Raw genomic sequence first — 20,487 nt, forward strand, 5'->3', positions numbered from 1 at the left:
TGCCCCGATGCTTCAACAGGCTGATTCTCAGGGCCAGGGCCTGGCTTGAAGTCACCCGAGTGGGGACACTCAGCCCCCTTCTCAGAGGGCTTGTGACCTGGCTGTGAAGGAGCATGGTCAGGAGGCAGCAAAAATGAACTGGCACCATCTCTGCCTCTTTCCCCAACACCCCACTTCACTCATTCATAGGCACCCCCCAGGGAATCAGCGCTGTGGGACTGGGGACCCTCCAGGGAGCTAGACTCTGTTTCTGCTTTCATGACTCTCATTGTCCACTAAGAAGTCTTAACTAGGTGTTCAGTCCACGGCACTCTGGCAGGTCAGATGCCTCTTTGCCTCCTCAGGGACACACTGAAAACCCTGTGCGGCCACTGCAGGGCCAGCAGGAATGACCCAGGGGCCAGACCCCTCCTCCCCATGCTTCCCAGTAGTTCACTATCATTCCGTTCTGTCCTGCTTTCCTGTCAACTCAACCCTGTCCTGCTCTCAGACCTCAGTTTCCTCGAATATCAGATGAAGTCATCAGCATTAGATTCTGCCAGCCCAGCCCACCTTCTGGGAGCTGAGAGCAGGGAGGACAGAGGAGGCCACCATGGGCACATCCCCTGCCTGTGCCCACTGCAGACCTGATGAGTGAGTTGGACCTTCCTTCCCCTTGGTCCCACACACAGCTTCGTGCTAGTCAATGACACACTGTAGGCAGGTTCCACCGTGGGCCAGATCTAGATGTCAGATCAGATGACATCAGGTCAGTATTGGGTCCTGACCTAGATCCCCGATCTCCCAAATGAGTGTACAGCGCAGGTTTAAATAAAAAGAGACAAATTGTACGGCTTTCGGGCTCCAGGAGGGTCAAAACCCTTTAGCTGAGCTCAAGACTCTGAGGGCTAAGACAAAGACTTCTCTGGACCAGCCCATTTTTATTAGGACCAAGGACAAAAGGTGGGGAAACTGAGGAAAGCATGGGAAATGAGCAGGACCTTCGGAGTCACTTCAAGGACATCTCCAAGTAGTAAATTATGCCAATTTAGGAGAATCATCTTATCTCGAAGATGACATTTATGGTAGGATTGAGACTGTAAGAATAATTCCTGCAGCTGCAGTCTCTACCTTGTTAATTGGGGTTGGAGCCAAGTGTCTGCAGCTGTGGCCTTATCTTGCCCTTTGAGGTATCTCTGGCCTCACAGGCCACTACAGGCCTCAGCCAGAACCAGTGATTCATAAAGATTTACTCACTATGAATCAGCTCCCATTGCCAGGCAAGGGCCTAGGCCTAGGACAGACTCACAGATAAACATAGAAAGCCAGTTAGCAAAATGTAAATCCTGCTCAGAGCTGCTTCATAGTGGTCTCCCATAGGTCAGGCCTGCCCATCCTCAGGTGTGCAAGGAGCTGTCAGCAATTGTTCTGCCTTGTGGGATTCCATTTATACATCTATTTATAGTCTTCTCTAGCTACAGATACTTGCAAACTTTGGGGTACAGGAATTACCTATCTAAGCAGAGGGACAAGAGGCTGCAGAAGGGACTGTGGTACAGACAGTCCTGTGGACCAGCCACCCAGAGGTCCTTCAAGCTGGAGGTCTGTTCAGAAAAAGGCGCTGGAGTGGGATCTTCATGGACTGGGCTGGAACTTGTCTTCAGGGACCACTGAGAAGGTAGACAGCAGTTGGCAGCACTGGGCATTCCAGGGGCTTGGCAGTCACCAGCAGCACCACCAGGGGGTGGGTGCTAGAGATGGGCAGGCTGTCACAGAAGGGTGCAGCTATGGGACCTCATGGCCCACCTCAGTAGCTTCTGGGCCTGGGAACTGTAGGGCGGGTAGCGGATCTCGTTGAGCTTCTCCAGGCCCGAGGGAGAGATCAGACAGGCACGGTGGTTGGAGAAAGTGTCAAAGGAGAACTTGCCGTGGTACCTGCCCATCCCACTTTTACCTGCATGGGCACAGGAAATGAGTGTCTGAGGCCAGGACTCTGCCTGGCCCCCACAGCAGCCTCAAATGCAGTGAGCTCAAGAAGCCTGGAAATTCTACAGAGCATTTAATAGACAGGGAACTGACGCCTTCAGAGGCTTGGAGTTGAACAGCGAGTGAAAAGACTTGCAGATCTGAGCCAGGGGCGATGGGGTGGGGAGCTGGACAGCAAGGAAGGGCAGGGCCTCACCGACTCCTCCAAATGGCAGGCCTGGCAGAGTCATGTACAGGAAGCCACTGTTGCCTCCAAAGTTACCGCTGCTGGTCTGGTCCAGAACCTGCTTCACTACCTGGGGAAGTGGCGGAGGTGTGGAAGTGTGTTCCTGTCACTGGGAAGGAAGGCTGGATGCCTGACCATCCTGGGGGGGCGGGGTGCAGAAGGACCACCACATCTGCAGTGCTTCCGCAGGGAACCACCACTGAGCAGTGCCCTCCCGCAGGCATCTCAGAAGAGACGATGCCTTCTCAGGGATAGTTCAGGAACGGTGTGATTGCTACAAGCACGATATAAACTCAAAGGAACCCCTGCAGCATCCAGTGGAGCCTGTGACTGTGAGGCCCAGCAGTCTGGTTGGGACATTGTGGGAAAGTGCATAGGCCTCACTGTGACCACCCTGTGGGGTCCCAGCCTTGAGCCAGCCTCCAGCCCCATTTGGGCTCTGCTCACCATGGAGAATCTGCACACAGCACAGGCAGAGGAGAGTCCCTAGAACATTTCTTCTTACAGAGGGAGCTCACCTGGGGCAGGACACACAGCTGGCCAGCCCCTGCCCAAAGCATTCCGGTGGGCAACCTTGTGCAGGACACCGTGGTACCAGGCATCCCAAGTCATAGGCATCCTTGAGGTGACTGCTGTCCTAAAGTCCTTCCTCTCATGGAGGGGTATAAAAGGGGATCTGGCCAATCTGTACCCATTTTGGCCCCTCTGTCACCTCCAGCCCACTGGACCCCACCTGGCTGTTGTTAGAGAAGGCATACAGGGCCAGTGGCTTCTCCTGACGGTTGATGAAGTCGATGGCTTCGTCCAGGCTGCTCACAGTCATCAGGGGCAGGATGGGCCCAAAGATCTCCTCCTGCATCACCTTATCTGTCTCCTGCACGTCTACCAGCACTGTGGGTGCTGCGGGCAAAGGGGCGGCTCAGCCTTGCGGAGTAACCAGGACGGCCCATAGGGGCAGGACCAGGACCAAACTCTAGGGCAGAAGGTCCAGGGATTTGACCTCCTAGGACACCAGGCTCATAGGATCTAAGGATCTGGGATCCCTCTCTCAAGGGACAGCAGATATTGGGACAGAGGTCCTTTAAATCACACTCTGGGTCTCCAGAACTGGGGTCTGAGCTCAACAAACCCAGAGCTGTGGATACCAGAGTTTAGAATTGGGAAGCCACAGGCTCAGAACCACAGCGATCTGGAGCATTTGTGCTCTCGAACCAGGAGAGAGGGGCTCACCGATGTAGAGATTGTTCTCGTCACTCTGACCACCGATGGCCACGCGGCCACAGCTCAGCAGTCCCTTAAGCCGCTTGAAGTGTTTCTCACTGATGATGCGGCCCAGGTTGGGGGAATTCTGGGGGTCGTCACCATAGAAACGAGTGATGGCATTCTGCAAGGCAGGCACCAGCCGCTCCCTCGTCTCTGGGCTGCACAGGACATAATCAGGGGCCACACAGGTCTGGCCGGTGTTGAAGTAGCGGAACCAAGCCAGACGGTTGGCCACGGTCTGGGGGTCACAGTTGTCATCCACATAGCAGGGGTTCTTGCCCCCCAGTTCCAGGGTGACAGGCGTCAGGTGCTTGGCAGCAGCAGTCATGATAATCTTGCCGACACGGGAGCTCCCTGGGGATGTCGTCAGAAGACCTCATCAGTGATGGCGAACCTATGGCACGCTTGCGTTGCAGCAGGCTGCTTGTGTTTTCAAAAATTATAAAAAGTCCGCCATCACTGAGCCAGATGGTCCAGGCATATGACTTGGTCTGCTCTTCCTTTGAGACCCTTCATGGCCTGGCCCTAGCCTGCGCCATCCACTGGATCTGTCTTCAGCCCACTCATCCCTGGATCCAATTTCTCAGGATGCTGGGAGTCATGGTCAGCCTGCCTGCCGATTGCTCCTGGGACACCTTCAATTCTTGATTTGCTCTTTACCTCCAACTACAGCCTCTTCCTTCCACTTCCTTCCCACCTCATCCTGAACTGTCCCCTGCCCCAGGACCCTGGCCAGTACCACTCTCACCTGTGAAGAAAATGTAGTCAAATTTGTGCTCCAGCAACTTCTGGGTCTCCTCGGGCCCACCCAGTGCCACAGCAAAGCAGTTCTGCAAGATGCAGAGGCAGCTCAGGGGCAGGTTCAGGGCACAGCAATGTCCCAGCCAGCAGGGGCAGGGATATGGGGATGGTGGGTGTCAAAGGGGCAGGGCAGTTTCACCTGGTCCAGGTACTGGGGCAGTTCCTCGGCCAGCACCTTCTCTGTCCCCTTGCTTATTTCTGATGGCTTCAGTATCACGCAGTTCCCTGCAGGGGCAATGTGGTAGCAGTGGAGGATGCTGGTGCCCCCATACTCTCAGAGAGCCCTGAAACATGTGGGTCTTTGGGGCTCTCTTTGCACAGGGCTATTGGGCTGGAAGGGGAAAGGACCTGGGACCCTCTTCTTACCTGCTGCAATGGCCCCCACCAGGGGTACCAAGGTTAGGTTCACAGGGTAGTTCCAGGGGCTGATGATGAGCACAAGGCCAAAGGGCTCCTTCCGGGTGAAGGCACAGTCCAGCTTTGTGAGCTGGAGTGCAGGAAGGACTGTGAGATCCTGCCGAGAACTGCCCCAAACCCATCCTCCAGCCCCGTGCTCAGCTCCCTGGGTGATGCAGTCCCTGGAGAAAAGACTGATTCTCCCTCATGTCAGGGGCAGCAAGGGCCTGAGCCAAGCTGGCCCAGTTCACCAACCTCCAGTACCACTACTTGCCCAGCGGGCCTCACCAAGTTTGTGTCTGCTGGTTTGTCCTTCATCCAGGTCTGCAGGTTCTTGATGGCCAGGTCCACCTCATTCTGGCATAGAATAATCTCAGATGTGTCTGAGTCAAAGGGTGACTGTGGAGGAGGTGGAATGGGAGGTCAGACCTGTGGTTGGCCAGAGGTCCAATGTGTGGAGAGGGCACCAGTGAGTCTCACGGGCAGCACAGTGCTCCCATGGGAAATATGCAAGGCTGGGAGCCTGGACTCTGGCTGCCTGGGCTCCAGTTCCACTTGTGGCATTGGGCAAGTGAGTGCCCCAGTTTCCCGAGTGCTTAGCACCTGGGAACAGCAATCCAGCCTGTCTCTCAGGGTGGCTGTGCATGCTCCTGAGCTCATACTGTAATTTGCCTGTGGCCCACTACCTGGTAGGGAAAGGCCTGTTTAAAAAAACACAGGAATAAATTTGGAAACATAGCTAGTCATGTCAAGGCACAAAGTCCCTCAGCAGAGGGATGGGGCAGGGGGGGTGTTATGAATGGTGCAGCCTAGCTAGAAGGCAGCTCCTGTCTGGCTATCCCACCCCTCCCCCCACCTCGGTCACCTTCTGCGGGTCCTGGAACAGCCCATCGTGCAGCAGCTGCTTATTTTCCCGCAGGAAGCGGCCCAAGCCCTCCAGCTGCGCCATCCGGAACGCGGCAGGCCGAGTCTGCCCCAAGTTGAAGGCCCCCCGAAGCCGCCGCACCATGTCCTCAAAGGGGTCAGTCCTGCTGAACAAGTGGCATGAGTCGGGTAGTTGGGGTTGCCCATATCTTTGGGGACACCATCTACCACCTTATGGTGACAGCAGCCTTGTGTCTGGCTCCCCAGCCCAGGGCCCCACCAATCACCCGGCAGGATGACCCATGAGTCCTGTGTGTGTCTGTGTGCATCTGAATGTCTGGACATGCATCTGCCGTGGTCACTGATCTTAGTTAGACTGCACCAGCTGAAGGATTCAGGTGCCAAGCAGTCCCCAGCCAACCTGCAGACACACCTGCCCTCCCCATGGCAGCCTTGGTGTCACTCTGGCACAGGGCAGAATGCAGCAGTGCCTTCCCTGCAGCACGCCTGGGAGCAGGGCACATCCAGAAGGACCAGGCGCCTTCGTGGGCCTGAGTATGTCAGGGGTCTGGGGTGAGCTGAGGACCTGAGGTCCTGGTGTCCAACCTAGAATGCTGTTTCTAGTGTGGTCACCTTTGCCAGCTGAGGCAGGTAATCCCACCTGGGTCCTCCCTGTGCACACCTGGTGCTTGGTAAAATAATTGAGGTGCCTGCAGTGTCTGACAGACAGAAGGAGCTGAGGTCCCTGAAATTCCCATGGGCCGGGGATTGTACAGCAGTTTCTGCCTCAGCCCCACAGCAGGGAAGAAGCACCCCGGGCTTCCTGGGCCAGGGGCTGGCTAGGGACATAAGGTGACTGCTTCAGATGCCACACTGAACATTAATGATATTCTTCATTGCTTCATAAGATACATGCTGAGAAAGGCATTAAGAGGCATGGCATGTGCTCACACAAACCGAGACGGTACAGGCCCCTGCACACCTAGCCGTGCTGTAATCTTATGGGCCCATGGTTATACAAAGTGGAAACTTCAGATATGCCTTGGTACACAACTGTAGTTACAGACAGGCTCCATACGTCGCAGGTTCCTTGCCGAACCTGGCCAGAGACCCATCAGCCATCCTGATGGCAGTAGAGAGGCAGTGCAGGAATTTGGGATGAGGGGCCACCATGTGCAAAGGCCCTGCAGGGACTGATTTTGAGAAACTCGTTGCAGCTGGACTGATTGACAGTCCATGGGAGCCAGGAGTTTCCCACAGGGAATGAGAGCAGCTTGGAACAAAGGCTGGAGGGCAAGTAGCCATTTGGAGCTAAGCAAGCAACATTTTGATTAAACCTCACAGGATTAGGAAACTGTCACTCTGAGAGGCTGCCCGAGAGCTGGGCTGGCCCTCTCTCCTCTGAGCCTCCAAGTCCACTGTCACCCTTGAGCCCCAGGCCTCTTCCCAGTCTTCCCTCCTGGGGCTCTGGTCATGCTCCTTTCCTGCGGCCCCACATTCCATTTCCCCAGCCTCCATTCCAACCTGGGCTTTTTGTCCTAAGGCCCCTCTGCCCCTGGCCCTCGCCCCTGCAGCCCCACGTACCCTGGCGTGGGATCCGAGCCTTCACACTTGGTCGCACCCTTGTTTGACATTCTGCTTCCCGATGCCCAGCTCTGCTCCTGCCCAGGTGGCCCCTGCCACTGCCGATCACCTGCTCCTCCTTGTCACCTACCTGTTCTACTAGACTCCCAGCCCACACCTGGCAGGGGTGTGTCCCCACACCCACCTCCCCCTTGCCCCGAGCTGCCCTGTTTCCACAGCCTCATTGGCACAGCCAGAAAGGCAAAAGGTGGTGTGGGCTGGTGCTCTGAGTGCCTGCCGGAGGGGTTGCAGGGAGGTACCCATGAGGAGATGTCCCCCAGAGGGTAACAAGAGGCAAACCATCCAGACCCTGGCAGCAAGTGCTGCCTCCCCCTAAAGCCCTCACAGGACCCGGCACTAAATCCTCTACTCTTCCACGCCCACCTTCAGAGCCTCTGGGCCAGATGAGGGCCTGTAACCAAGAGAAAGGATGACAGCTGAGGGGGAGCCCCTATGGGCAGGGGGCTCACTCCAGGGTTGACATTCATTCAGTTCTTTGTTTATTCTCCTACTTGTTGTGTGGTCTCTGGAAGGTTCCTTAAACCCGCTGAACCCCTCTGAGGCACAAGCAGAATGGAAGTGTCCTGGTTACTGAGAGGATCACAGGACAGAGCATAGGCAGTTCACAGCTCCTGGCACAAAATCAGTACCGCTCAACATTGGCTCCTAATGTCCCATGGGCACTGAGTGCCTCTGAGGTCCTAGGAAGCAGAAGACCCCCACCCCCTGTCCCACCAGGGGGGTCTGACACTGTCCCACTCCTCCCTGAGCCAGACATCACACACACTCCATGCTGAGGTCCACACAGAGGTTTCCTGGCAGGAACATGTGGTGGTCCTGTGTGCACCAGCAGGACTTCTTTTTTTTTTTTTTTTTTTTGTCTTTTTCCTTTTTACCGGTACCAGGGATCGAACTCACGACTGCCTGCTTGCATGGCAGGCGCATATGCCGCTGAGCTAAATCCCCAGTCCCAACCGGCAGAACTTCTAAGATGACCCTTGGTCGTGACTGGAGCTGGGTCCCTCGGAGCCACAGACTACTACAAACCCTTCACCCTGAATCTTTGGTAGCTTCAGATGTAAATGCTGATGTGACTCTGGCAAAGGAATGTGGGGATCCAGCTAGAGCAGTGCTGGCAGGACCCACTTAAGAGCCACAGACAGTTTACGGCCACTGAGGAGGCCTCTGGTCCCCGCTGGGGTGCTGATGCCTTTCCACAGGAAGGTCTTGTGGCCCATAAGTTCTACCTCAATATATCTGCTTCGAAGGGAACCAAACTGACAAGAAATCTACATAGTTTATATGTAAATTAAAATATGCTCAACCTTAATAACAATTTGTAAAATGGAAAGTGAAATCATTATCAGATTTCTGACCATACGCTTTGTATTAGTTCCTTGTGACCGAGGTAAGGATTTATTAGCAGGAAATGGCTGAAAACAACAGGAAATGTCCTTCCACAATTCTAAAGACAGAAACCCCAAATCAAGGCACGGACATGTGCTCACTCGAAAGGCTCCAGGGGGGTGTTCCTTCCTGCCTCTTCCAAATAAGAGGGCTGCTGGCCCTCCTAGGCTTGTAGCCACATCTCTCTGACTCCCGCTCTGTCTTCTCAGGCATACATCTAATCGGTCTCTATCTATTAAGAACACTTGGGACTGGCTTAGGGACCCACCTAGATACTGCAGTATGACCTCCCGATCCCAGCATCATTATGTTCATTGCCCCTGCAAGGACTCTTTTTCTCCATAAGGTCACTGTTCACACAGTGCTTAGGAGGAGAGCTTAGGAGGACATCTTATCTCTGGAGCTAGTCTACCACAGGGAACAAAAGCCACCTGCTCTGCCACCCCTGAGGAACACTGGACCATGATTTCCAGAAAAATGCAGACATCAACAAATACTTGTGCCCATAGGAGAGGCAGCACTAGTCAAGCCCCCAGTCACGCAAGGTGATCACCAGGAAATGGAGAGAGAGCAGCTGAGGAGGAGGAGAAGGCTGAGTCAGTGCCTGCAGGGTGTGGGTGGGTCAGATACTTGCAAGTGAGGCAAGAGTGTCCATTCCATTCCCAGCAAACAGGAAGGTGAGGCAATACCCAGGGCGGGAGGCAGTTACTGGGCTTGTCCTGCCCTGAGAGGAAAAAGGCGGCTAACAGCCTAGGAACACCTTGCTGGTAGGGTAAAGTGTTAAGGGCTGATCCAAGAGCACAGGGAAGCCTTGGGGTGGTGTCAAGCACAGGGCGCTGTTCCCAACTCTGTGTTTCCCTCTTCCCTCCCCCAGGGGAATCAGACAGAACCAAGTGGCAGGAGAACAAAGCCTTTGATACTTATGCTTGAGCACAAGGGGCAAAGCCACAGGGACAGGAGTCACAGGCTGACCCAAAGGGCAAAGCTGTACAGCATTCCTGACATCTTTGGGGTAGGGAGAGACTGGTCTCTTGATGTCGTCTCCGAAGGGGGAGTTTTAGCTGCCCCCGAAGGCTTCACACCACGCCCCTTCACTGGTCCATCACCGCCTTGTCTTCCACAGGTGTGGCTTTTCCACAAAATTTAACAAAATAAAGGCAATGTGTGTTCGTTTAGTGACTGTTCTACACATGTATTTGTCCCTTGCCTGCTGGAATTTGCTCCCCTTGCCTGGGGAAGTCCCCAGTTGCATTTTGGAGCAGGGCAGACCACTACCGCCTCAGCGGGTTTGATCTTAATCAGTTTGTCTTCTGGTTTCTTGGGATCAGCAGTCTCTGCAAGCCAAGCTGACTCCATCCTCCCACCTCCTGCGGTGTTGTCTGAATTTCGTAGCTTTGAAGACTGGTCTTTTTTTTTTTAAACTCTTAGTTTTCCAATATGTCTGTTCCATCTTGAAACAGAGGCCCAGCTCAGTTGTTTCACCACCTCAGTGTCCCCTTTGGGACGGCTTGGATGAGCTGGCAGGGGACATAGGAGCCTCCTGGGGCAGTCCAGGCTGGCCATGGGGTGGAGTTCAGGTGAACATGTCTGCTGTCTTGAGGCTGGCATGAGCCTATTATGAGCTTTCCCAGCACAATTTCAAGGATTGTGCTGGATTGGGAGCCAGGTGAGGGCCAAGGACAGGTAGGAGTCGGGCAGCCAGGAACTAAGGGTGTGGTGCCATGTCCTGTGGCACTGGCTCTGTGACGTGGGAGGTAGGAACCTCGAGTCTTGTCTGGACCAGAGGTGGCAGAAAGATGTGCCCAGAGAGCCACAGAGGAGGTGCTGGGTCAAGGGGTCAGGAGCAAGGCCAGGTGGGTACGGATTTGGGGATCATTCCACTAGTGATCTTTAGACTTGCAGGACTGGAGGAGGTTGCCAGAGTTTCTGTGGGGGAGTCGTGAGGATTGGCAGCCTATGAAGCAGGGGGTGGGGGAGCACAGACAGGGAACAGAGCAGCCAGAGACACCGTGGAACAAATGTTGTTGGAGGAGAAAGGTTGGGGAGAAGCCACACAGCACCAGTTAGGGCGAAGGGACCCACAACCAGAGAAGCTGCTGCTGTGTAGACCCAGTGCCATGAAGCCTGGCTTGTGTGGCCCCACGGAAAGGCAGACTGCCACCCAGCAGGGCTAGGTGGCCAGCGTCCACTTCCTCTGTGTACTCCATGCCCCAGCTGCTACTGCTCTGAGAGCAGAACGTGAAGGGGGCCCTTGGGGCTGGGCTGTCCTGTGCACTGCAGGGTGCTTAGGGTCTGACTCACCACTTCCAAATACCCCCAAGCCCCTGGAGAGCAGCCTAGGGCTACCCTGGCTGGGAACCGTGCTGCATCCAGCTGGCCACATGGACACCTCTCCTCAGTCTCACTGAAACCATGGGCGAGGGCTTGGGAATCATAGTATCTGAAAAATCCCAGACCCGCTGAACGTTAGAGCCTGAACCCACAGAAATGTATACTCATCCAACATGAGATGCTCTAATTTCCAAAATGCACTCTAGGCTCTGGGACACATGAAATCTCTTTTTTTGTGTTATAATGCAAAACTTTAGGCCTATAAAAATATAAAGATAACATAAATACTCATGTGTGCAACAATTTTGTCAGTCTTAATGTTTGCCTTGAATTACGTTTTTAAAAATACAGGATGTTCTGTTATATTCTATGCCTTTGTGCCCTAATTCCCGCCTCTCGTCTCTGCCTGTTCCTCATACAGGGATGTTTAGCACCCCTGGAAAGTCTGATTGTCTTGTTATGTGTGTGTTTTCACTGGGCATTATAGGATTATTTTGCTGCTTTTTATTTGATTTAAGATGCTGGGACTCAAACCCAGGACCATCGTGCTAAGCAGGCAGTGTACCACTGAGCTCTACCGCCAGGCCCATGTTTTGCCCTTTTTAGAAATGAAAACAAGCCGAGAAGGTTGGTGCACACCTGTAATCCCAGCACTCTGAGGGGATGAGCCAGGTGGTCCCAAAGGAATTGAACTCTGTGACCGATTCTGTGGGCAAACCTGGAAGTGAGTCCTTTCTCCTTGCAAGCGTGGGGATGACCATGTCTTGACTGCTGCCTTGCCCATGGCTTCTCATAGCATCAGTGTGGGAAAGCTGCGGTGGACATTCCTGCGCATAATGGAAAAGAACATAAAGGAACATAATGGAGTCGCTGGTCTACAGCTCCTCTGAAACCCAGCCCGGGATTCAGACAGGCGATTTCTGATCACGGTCGTGACACTGAGCCCTGTTCTTAGATCTCTGCCCTGTCCTCTGAGCTTTCTTTTCCTTTGCATGGCAGGTGGCTTCTGTTTGTAGTGAAGTGGCTTCTTCAGCCTGCTTGCAGCCAGTGGAATTTGGGGACCCAACAGCCCCTTTTCATTCTGCTCTTTTAGTGTCCTTCCAGGGTACTTGCAATGTTTCTCAAAAGCCCGCGAGGAATTTTATCAATATTACCTAGTAATATTGATAAAATAAATTTCACAACAATCTATGAAATTTAACTCCCAGGTCTTTTTGAGATGGCCCCTGCCAGGAGGGTTACAGCCTTAAGCCACCATGGGTGCCATTGTTCCCTGGGGCTATTATGTGGGGACCTTTGTGTCTTCAAAGGTGCCTGCAGTTAAATGACACCAATCCTTCCTGAGGTCTGAGCAACAGGTGAAATGTTTACATCTCCAAATTCATCTCTAGGGAGCTCAGAAACATTTCTTAAATTTCACATCTTTGGTACCTGGAATTTTTCAAGCCTATATTTTGGAGATGGTGTCCCAACTTTGCCCAAGTATCTGGAGCCACAGGTACCCACCACTGCACCCCAGGAATAAACTGAATTCTTTTTTGTTCTCTTTGACTTTAATGAGTTTACATCAAATATTTAGGTAGTCATTTTACATTTAAGGAATACAAATCTTTTTAAAAGTGTGAGTAAAAGGATTTTGGCTATTTTGTTTTAACAATTTATCTCATCACATCTTGTTGCAACAATGCAAATGCATTTGCAGCACCCATTACAATCATGAAACTAAGTTTGAGGAAGTGTGTACACTGTTAATAATGGCTCTCGGAGGAAACTGGTTTTTGTCTAATAAAAACTCTATGGTATACAGAAGCATAATTAGCCACCTATTGTCTTAAGAATCATCACCAAAATTTTCTGGAAAAATCTTCGTAAGAATTAAATATTTAAAAGGTGAGATGTTTCTTATTTTAATTTTATTTTATTTTTTTTTGTCTTTTTCCTTTTTATCGGTACTGGGGATTGAACTCATGACTACCTGCTTGCAAGCCAGGCGCTTATGCCACTGAGCTAAATCCCCAGCCCCTCTTATTTTAATTTTAACAAAATCTGTTTTATTGCTAAGAAATATCTTAATAGTTTTAAAGCATAGACTATTAAGAGTCTAGAAAACTAAAATTTTACTCCTGAATTCAAGCTTATAGATAAGTCTTTTATAAGTAACTCAATAAAATATCCTCCCTTCCTAGCCCCCTGCTCCAAATCTTGTGTTATTTCTTTTTTTTTCTTGTGTTATTTCTTACAAAACTTTGGACAAGAGTAGAAATACATCCAGATATACATGCCGTATAATAATAAGAACAATAAAACTCAAGAAATTACTTTTCAATTTTTAAATTTTTTTATTTTAAGGGGGATAAAACAGAATAAAACTGTTATACACTAACAAAAAGTTTCATTATGTTTGTGTTATGCCCAAGTTATATGACCAAATTACCTGTAGCGCTGTCATACCGTTCTGTATGCACCATCTTCTTGGGTGACCTAATTGATATGTTAATCATTGCTCCCCTCTGCAAAGAACTGTAAATTCCTGGAAATCTGGCCTGACTGATATGTTAACCATTGTTCCTCTCTGCAAAGGACAGATGTTATCTAAAATTAAGTACTAAAATTAGTTGACAAAGGATTGTAAATTCCTGTGAGACTTCTCTGTCCTCTGCAAAGGGAAACAAAGGTCTTCCTCATTCCTTAGCAGATCAAGGATTTTCTCATTTCCTGATCCATGCCCATAACCCCTTACTTTGTAAATCATGCTTTCTGCAAAAAGTCTGGAAAGTTTTGAGTGAGAGACACAGCTTTTGCAAACTCCAACTTCACTGCGTCACTGGGCCCAGGATAAAATAAATCAGTGCTGCTTTTTTTAAAAACATGTCTTGTCCCATTTTTGAACACCAAGTTAGGGGGCTCTAGAGGGCTTGTTTGTGGGCCACAAGATTTGGGTGCTCACCCGGGATTACTGGGGGACCCCTCCAATTATTTTTCACTGATCGATTGGCTAAACATCTGTAAGTATTTGGGTTTTTTGTCTGTTTGTAATTTGAGTGTGCACATTTGTAACTGCAGATGGAATGAGACATCTTTTGCAGGCTTTTTGCCCGTTTGTAATTTAGGGCTTTGGCTGTCCATAACTTTGGGCCTTGGGTCTGCCACTTGTTTTTGCTTTGGGCTTCCTGCCCATTTGTGATTTGGGCTTTTTGCCTGTTTGTGATTTAGGTGCACGCATTTGTGACTGCAGACAAGCCTAGCACTCCTTCTGCACCGGATTTCGGGGCCTCTCGTTTGTAATGTGGGGCTTTGGCTCGTGTGTGTGGCTTAGGCCCACGTGTGTAGCTTTGGCCCGTGTGGGGGGCTTTGGCCCATGTGGGACTTTGGGGCCCGTTTGTGCTTTGCAGCTTCTCGCCCATTTGTCTTTATGTTCACTGTTTTTTGTACTTTGGAGTTGTCCACCTGTCTGAATCTGTTACTAATTTTGTTTTTTGCCCATTTGAATCTGTTAAATTTGTTACTAACTTAGGGGCTCGTTGCGTATTTCTGTTGCAGGGTCCATGCAGCTCACTGGACTCAAGGTTCATAATATTATTTCCTTTAGCTCGCCAAACTGTGGACAGAAAAACCTTCATTTGTGTCTTTAATGTTGGTCTTGTCTTTTGTGGCACTTTGTTTAATGTTTTAGTCCTCAATTGATTACTTGCATCCTCGGCGTGCCTTTTTAAAAAAAGTATTTTTCTTTCTGGTTAACATGTGAATATATATGCATATATATGTATATTTATGGTTTTTGAAAATCATATTAACTTTATCAAGTAAAAACCAGGTCATACTGTAATTGAGCCAGTTAAAAAAGTTACAGTTTTTTAAAGTGTAACATTTAAGGTGGTAAAAAGACATAAAATGATTAAATGTATTTTAGACTACTAAAAGAAAGTCACTTCAAGGATTTTGTTAAAGGTTTTTAATGTTGTCTAAAAAGCAAGAGAAAAAGTAATTGACTGGTAAAAAAAAAAAAGTAGTCTTGTCTTAAAGTAAAAATGTCTGGCTGTGCCAAAATGTAAAAGAGAAAATGCTTTCTGTGGCTATTGTTGGGGGCTCTTAGCCAGCTTTATGTTGAAAATCAAGAGCAAAGAGCCCCAGTGGCATAAGCGCCTGCCTTGCAAGCAGGCAGTTGTGAGTTCGATCCCTGGTACCGATAAAAAGGAAAAAGACAAAAAAAAAAAAAAAAAAAAAAAGAGCAAAGAGCCCAGCAGGATAATTTGCAATACTGTGAGTTTGGCCGGGGGGAGGGGGGGGTTTCCAGGAATGCTATAGATTGTAAAGACAGAGTTGAGATTTTGATTGCTGGGGAGAAACAGAGAGATAAAAAAAAGATGGCCCCGGGGCATCTCAGAAATTTGGGGTTCCTTATCTAAAGGAACAATTGGTCTTATGCTAGAAAAAGCTAATCTAAATTTAAAAGGAATAACTATTGTGCCTAATGTGATTGGTGATTATAGAGATAAAATGCAAGTTCTTGCATGTGCTGTGGACATCTAGGAGATTATGAGGTGCAATTAATTTTGTTGCCTATGAAAAAGCCCTTTTTTGTTAAATATGTAATTTCAGTAGAACAATGGCCTACCACATGGCACCCTGGGACAAAAAAGCAGTGTGCCATCCAGATGAAACCTGTCCTCTGATCCAGAATGCCAGAACCATGCTTTCCTTTTGTCTCACTCCAACTGGACAACCAGAGGTAAGGAGGTTCTCAATCGGTATCACCAGTTGTTCTCAGTAGCTATTAGGGAACCCCAGAAAACCCACCAACTTGTCCAAGATAGCAGAGGTGAGGCAATTAACTAATGCCTCTCCCTTGGGGTTTTCTGAAAAGATTGCAAAAGGCCTATCACTTTTATACACCAGTAGGACCTAAAAATGCAAGGGCCATTAATATTGCCTTTGTAACCCAGTCGCCCCTGATACTAAGTGAAAATTGCAAAAGTTTGAGATATCTAATAACTTCAGTCAGTTATTAGAGGTTGCTTAAAAGATATTTGATAACCAGAGGACCCTAAAGACCAGGCTTAAGAGTTTTCTGCTGGGCAGAAGGACTGCATTGGTTGTTGGACTCTCCATAAAGAAAAATAGACTCTTTCCTCCCAGTGAATGCAAGCCATCTGACAGATTTCAGTCCCTGTGACTAAAAAGCAAGTGTGAGAATTTCTAGGAGCCGTAGGACTGACCCAGAGTTTGGGATCTTGGCAGAGGCCTGTTGCCTATCTTTCCAAAAGACTTGATTATGTGGCAGCCAGATGCCACTTTGTCTGCAGGTGATTTGCTCGGTGGCCTTTCTGGTAAAGGAGGCTTAGAAATTGACTTTTGGACAGAAACTCTTAATTGTCCCCTCCCATTTGCTGGAGACTCTCATCAAGCCTCTGCCGGACTGATGGCTGCCCAACTCCCGAGTCATGCATTATCAGGCATTACTTCTAGATCTGACCACCATCAGTTTCAAGGGGACAGTGGCTTCAAACCCTGCTACTCTGCTACCTGATGATGACCCCTCCTTGCCCCTCCATGACTGCATTGGGGACCAGACTTGACAGATGAGCCACTATTCAGAGTTCCTTTGTATTTCTCCAATGGAAGCAGTTACATCTATAAAGGTAAGCGGGTCACGGGAGCTGCCGTTACCACAGACTCTCAGAATCTATGGGAACAAATCCTGGAGCTGGGAACATCGGCCCAATGGGCTGAACTCATTGCCCTCACTGAGGCCCTCAAGTTGTCAGAATATGCATTTGCTATTGCCCATGTTCATGGGACAATTTATCAAGAATGGTGTTTATTGACCTCTGAGGGCCAAAAGATTAAAATGCTCCCCAAATTTTGGACTTGTTGGCTGCCATCTGGATGCCAAGGAGAGTGGCTATTATCCACTGTAGAGCCCATCGGGCAGGAGATGACCTTGTTATACAAGGAAATAATTTGGCAGATGCCACCACCCAAAAGGCAGCCACAAAATCAGTGGGGATTGAGATAGCCCTGACATTACTGCTGATCCCACCTACTTTGTCAAAGCCTATTTGCACTTGAAAAGACTTGCAACTGGCGGCTCAACCTCAAGCAATCCCTGGGGGCTAATATCAAAGCTTGCCCAGTCTGTGAGCCTCAGATGCCCTCAGTGCCAATTGGTGAACCCAAAGCAACTGCAACAAACTGCTACGTGGGACTATGCCTAGAGAACATTGGGAAATCCACATTACAAAAATGGGGAAGCCTGGATTTCAAGGAAATAAGTACTGATTAGTGATGATAGATATTTTTCACTAGATAGATTAAATCTTTGCCTACTAAGTCTGAGTCAGCCTTGATAGCAGTTTCCCCAATTTGGCCTCCCCTTATCCATGGGGTCTGACAATGGCCCAGCTTTTATAGCCCAGATAACTCAAAAACTAACCTAAACTCCATTGTGCTTACCAGCCTCAAAGTTCAAGACACGTAAAAAGGATGAACCAGACTTTAAAAACGTTAATAACTAATGGCCTTAGAAACTAGTGAGAGTGAGTGGGGCTGGGGTTTAGCTCAGCAGCATAACTGCCTGCCTTGCAAGCAGGCAGTTGTGGGTTTGATCCCCAGTACCGATAAAAAGGAAAAAGACATAAAAAGAAAAGAAACTGGTGAGAACTGGGTGAGTCTCCTTTCTTTTAACCCTCTTGCGTGCGTGATGTACCCTCTATGTTACTGGTATTCCCTTTTGAGGCTTTGTATGGGAGACTCTTCCTCTTCCTCCCTAAGATTTCTGAAAAAAAAAAAAAAGCTGATTTAGCTAATCAAGATCTTATTAAGTCCCTCCTAGGCCCTTCAGCCAGTTCTGACTTCCATCCACTGGTTATTCAGACAACAACATCCTTTGCCTGCAGGCCACTACAAGGACAGATGCCCTGCAGTACAGCCTGAGACACTAGTTCTCATCAAGAGGCATCACCATGAATCTCTTGAGCCACAATAAAAAAATCCCTACACTGTGGGTCCTCAGCACTCCAACTGCTGTCAAAGTCACTGAAAAGCCCGCCTGGATTCATCATTCCCCCCTTCAAGCTAGTCCCGGCCTCTGACGGGGATCAACCTACAGATAAGTGGACTGTTGTTCACTCTAAGGACTCTTTAAAGCTTAAGATTGCTAAAGATATCTGATAATGTTGTTCTTGTGTATTCTCCCTCATGGAGACCCCAAGGAAGCTTCTGTCTGGCTTTAGGAAAAAAATTGTTCCTTGTATGCCAATCATTCTGGAGTCATCAGGCAAACCAGAGCTAATTTAAATGTTGGTTTTCTTTCTCCCTTTGGTTAACAGCTTTAATAATAGTGGCTGCGAGACCTTTGTTAATCCTCCTATTGGGCCTTGTATTATAAATCAATTGGTAAACTATGTCAAAGTTTGAGTTCAAACTATAAAGCTTATGATTTTAAAGACATAAGGTTATAAACAGATACCTATGTCTAGAAACCCTATGAGCCAATGATTTGGATCACTGACTAAAATCAGTGCAGAGTGTTATACACTAACAAAAAGAGCTTTGTTATGTTTGTGTTTTGTTTGCCAATGTCCAAGTTATATGACCAAATTGCCTGTAGCGCTGTCATACCGTTCTGTATGTGCCATCTTCCTGGGTGACCTAATTGATATGTTAATCATTGTTCCCCTCTGCAAAGAACTGTAAATTCCTGGGAATCTGGCCTGACTAATATGTTAACCATTGTTCCCCTCTGCAAAGGACAGATGTTATCTAAAATTAAGTACTAAAATTAGTTGACAAAGGATTATAAATTCCTGTGAGACTTCTCTGTCTTCTGCAAAGGGAAACAAAGGTCTTCCTCATTCCTTAGCAGATCAAGGATTTTCTTATTTCCTGATCCATGCCCATAACCCCTTACTTTGTAAATCATGCTTTCTGCAAAAAGTCTGGAAAGTTTTGAGTGAGAGACACAGCTTTTGCAAACTCCAACTTCACTGCATCACTGGGCCCAGGATAAAATAAATCAGTGCTGCTTTTTTAAAAAACATGTCTTGCCCCATTTTTGGACACCAAGTTGGGGGGCTCTGGGGGGCTTGTTTGTGGGCTGCAAGAAAAACCAATCAAAACAAACCAGTGTAAGTGATATAGGACTTCAAAACATTACAAAATCAACAATAGTTACCATAATACCTTTTGTCTTCAAAACAGCTGCAGATACCTTCAGACATAGTAAAACTGAACAGAACAGAATAGAATAAAAACAAAACAATGAACACAATAAAGAACTTCAAAACAAGCCAATAGTAAATTCAAAATGGCAACCATCATATATCTTGCTATCTTTGGAATAGCTGCTCATACCATCAGATTTAACATAATCCAACAAAACAAAAGAGAATAAAACCCAACCCCAAAAAACAGTGAAAAATATAGGGCTTTGTTATAACCTAAGCCCCTCTAACTATGCGCCGAAGCCTGTTCTGTATAAGCCCACCTGCTGCTTCCCCTCCCCTTCTCCCTTCACATCTAACTAGGTTAAGTTTTAACTTCCCAAAAGGCCATAAAACAAAGGCCTGAGGTAATAGCTCCTGACAACACCCCCTTCCCTACCTGGTCACAAATTGTGTTAATTGCATTAGATTGTATTAGATTGAACTATTCTTCACAAAATAGCTTCGTTATATTTGTATCATAGCAATACCTGTAACTTGGCCTTACTGTTTGTGTTTTCCTTTTTCCTTTGGATGACCTAATTGATATGTTAATCAATGCTCTCCTCTGTAAAGAATTGTAAAATCTTACCTAATTGATATGTTAACCATTGTTGCCCTCTACAAATCGCAGTTGTGGTGCTAAAGTAAGGTAACTAAAGTTGTTAATTGCTGTTAGACTTCTCTATTCTTTGCTAAGAAAAACAAGACTTCATCTTATCTAAACTTGCTTGTATGCAGGGAGACTTGCAATTTCTGCTTTGTAGTGCGTCACACCCCCATCCCCTTCCTTACATTGTGTGACCAGCAGCTGTTTGTGGATTTACAAGATAAAAGACCTGACTTTTAGCTGTGAGGTGCGCAGTCTCCAAATTGGCTCCTGGAGGCTGTGTCACCAGGCCTGGAAATAAAGCCTTTGCTTCCCAAATTTTAATTTCTTGCTTCCTTGGATTTTATACTGGGGTCCGAATCATCACAGACTTTAAAACATGACAATAGGGAATCAACAATGTCTACAACCCTCAGAAGGGGATCTCCCCAAAAGTCATCAGACCACTGGCCCTAGACCGGCAGGGTCAGTGAAACACCAAAGCACCACCAGCATCCAATTGCATCTTACCTGGATAGCTGTTATCACAGCCTGTGTTTCTCCAGGTCAGCTGGTCGCTTATTGGGGGTGAGGGCGGGGATTGGTACTTCTTGTTTGCCAGCCTAAGCACTGGAAGGGGTTGGGGTCTGGCTGTTCCCAGACTGGTGGTGAACTGTGCATTGTGGTGGTTCCCAAACAGGGCTTTCTTCCGGGTATGGCCTTGTTCTCTCTCCCTGCAGTCCACGAATGGTGCTGACTCACAGGCAAAGGCTTGGATCCGGCTATCCTCAGCCTGGTGGTGGCCCCAAAAGATTATTTTG

The 20,487-nt window shown here is 48.6% G+C and overlaps 1 protein-coding gene and 1 long non-coding RNA gene across 2 annotated transcripts; one reads left to right on the forward strand and one right to left on the reverse strand.

Moving 5' to 3' along the window:
- Positions 1–825: 825 nt before the first annotated feature.
- On the reverse strand, positions 826–7,240 carry LOC100735916 (aldehyde dehydrogenase family 3 member B2-like). The gene is made up of 10 exons (XM_003468112.5): positions 7,100–7,240; positions 5,517–5,679; positions 4,940–5,050; positions 4,622–4,742; positions 4,395–4,480; positions 4,203–4,284; positions 3,422–3,808; positions 2,925–3,091; positions 2,162–2,261; positions 826–1,933 (listed from the first exon to the last, which is right to left on the reverse strand). The coding sequence occupies exons 1-10, from the start codon at positions 7,147–7,149 to the stop codon at positions 1,749–1,751; spliced, it is 1,452 nt and encodes a 483-aa protein (XP_003468160.3). The 5' UTR covers positions 7,150–7,240; the 3' UTR covers positions 826–1,748.
- Positions 7,241–13,652: 6,412 nt separating this feature from the next.
- LOC106027357 (uncharacterized) lies at positions 13,653–20,011 on the forward strand. Its single transcript, XR_001200951.2, has 4 exons — positions 13,653–13,881; positions 15,476–15,605; positions 16,343–16,515; positions 17,773–20,011. It is a non-coding gene; the product is annotated as an uncharacterized LOC106027357 (long non-coding RNA).
- The last annotated feature ends 476 nt before the right edge of the window (positions 20,012–20,487 follow it).

Source organism: Cavia porcellus, unplaced genomic scaffold (assembly GCF_034190915.1).
Source record: "Cavia porcellus strain 051 isolate PalLab524CR breed Dunkin Hartley unplaced genomic scaffold, mCavPor4.1 scaffold_17, whole genome shotgun sequence".
NCBI classification, from domain to species: Eukaryota; Metazoa; Chordata; class Mammalia; order Rodentia; family Caviidae; genus Cavia; species Cavia porcellus.

Excerpts from the sequence above, each read along its gene's own strand:
- LOC100735916 (XM_003468112.5), bottom strand. The coding sequence starts at position 7,149 with ATGTCAAACAAGGGTGCGACCAAGTGTGAAGGCTCGGATCCCACGCCA. Across the intron at positions 5,051-5,516 it reads TGTTCCAGGACCCGCAGAAG|TCACCCTTTGACTCAGACAC; the intron begins GTGACCGAGGTG and ends CCTCCTCCACAG. Across the intron at positions 4,743-4,939 it reads AACCAGCAGACACAAACTTG|CTCACAAAGCTGGACTGTGC; the intron begins GTGAGGCCCGCT and ends CCTGCACTCCAG.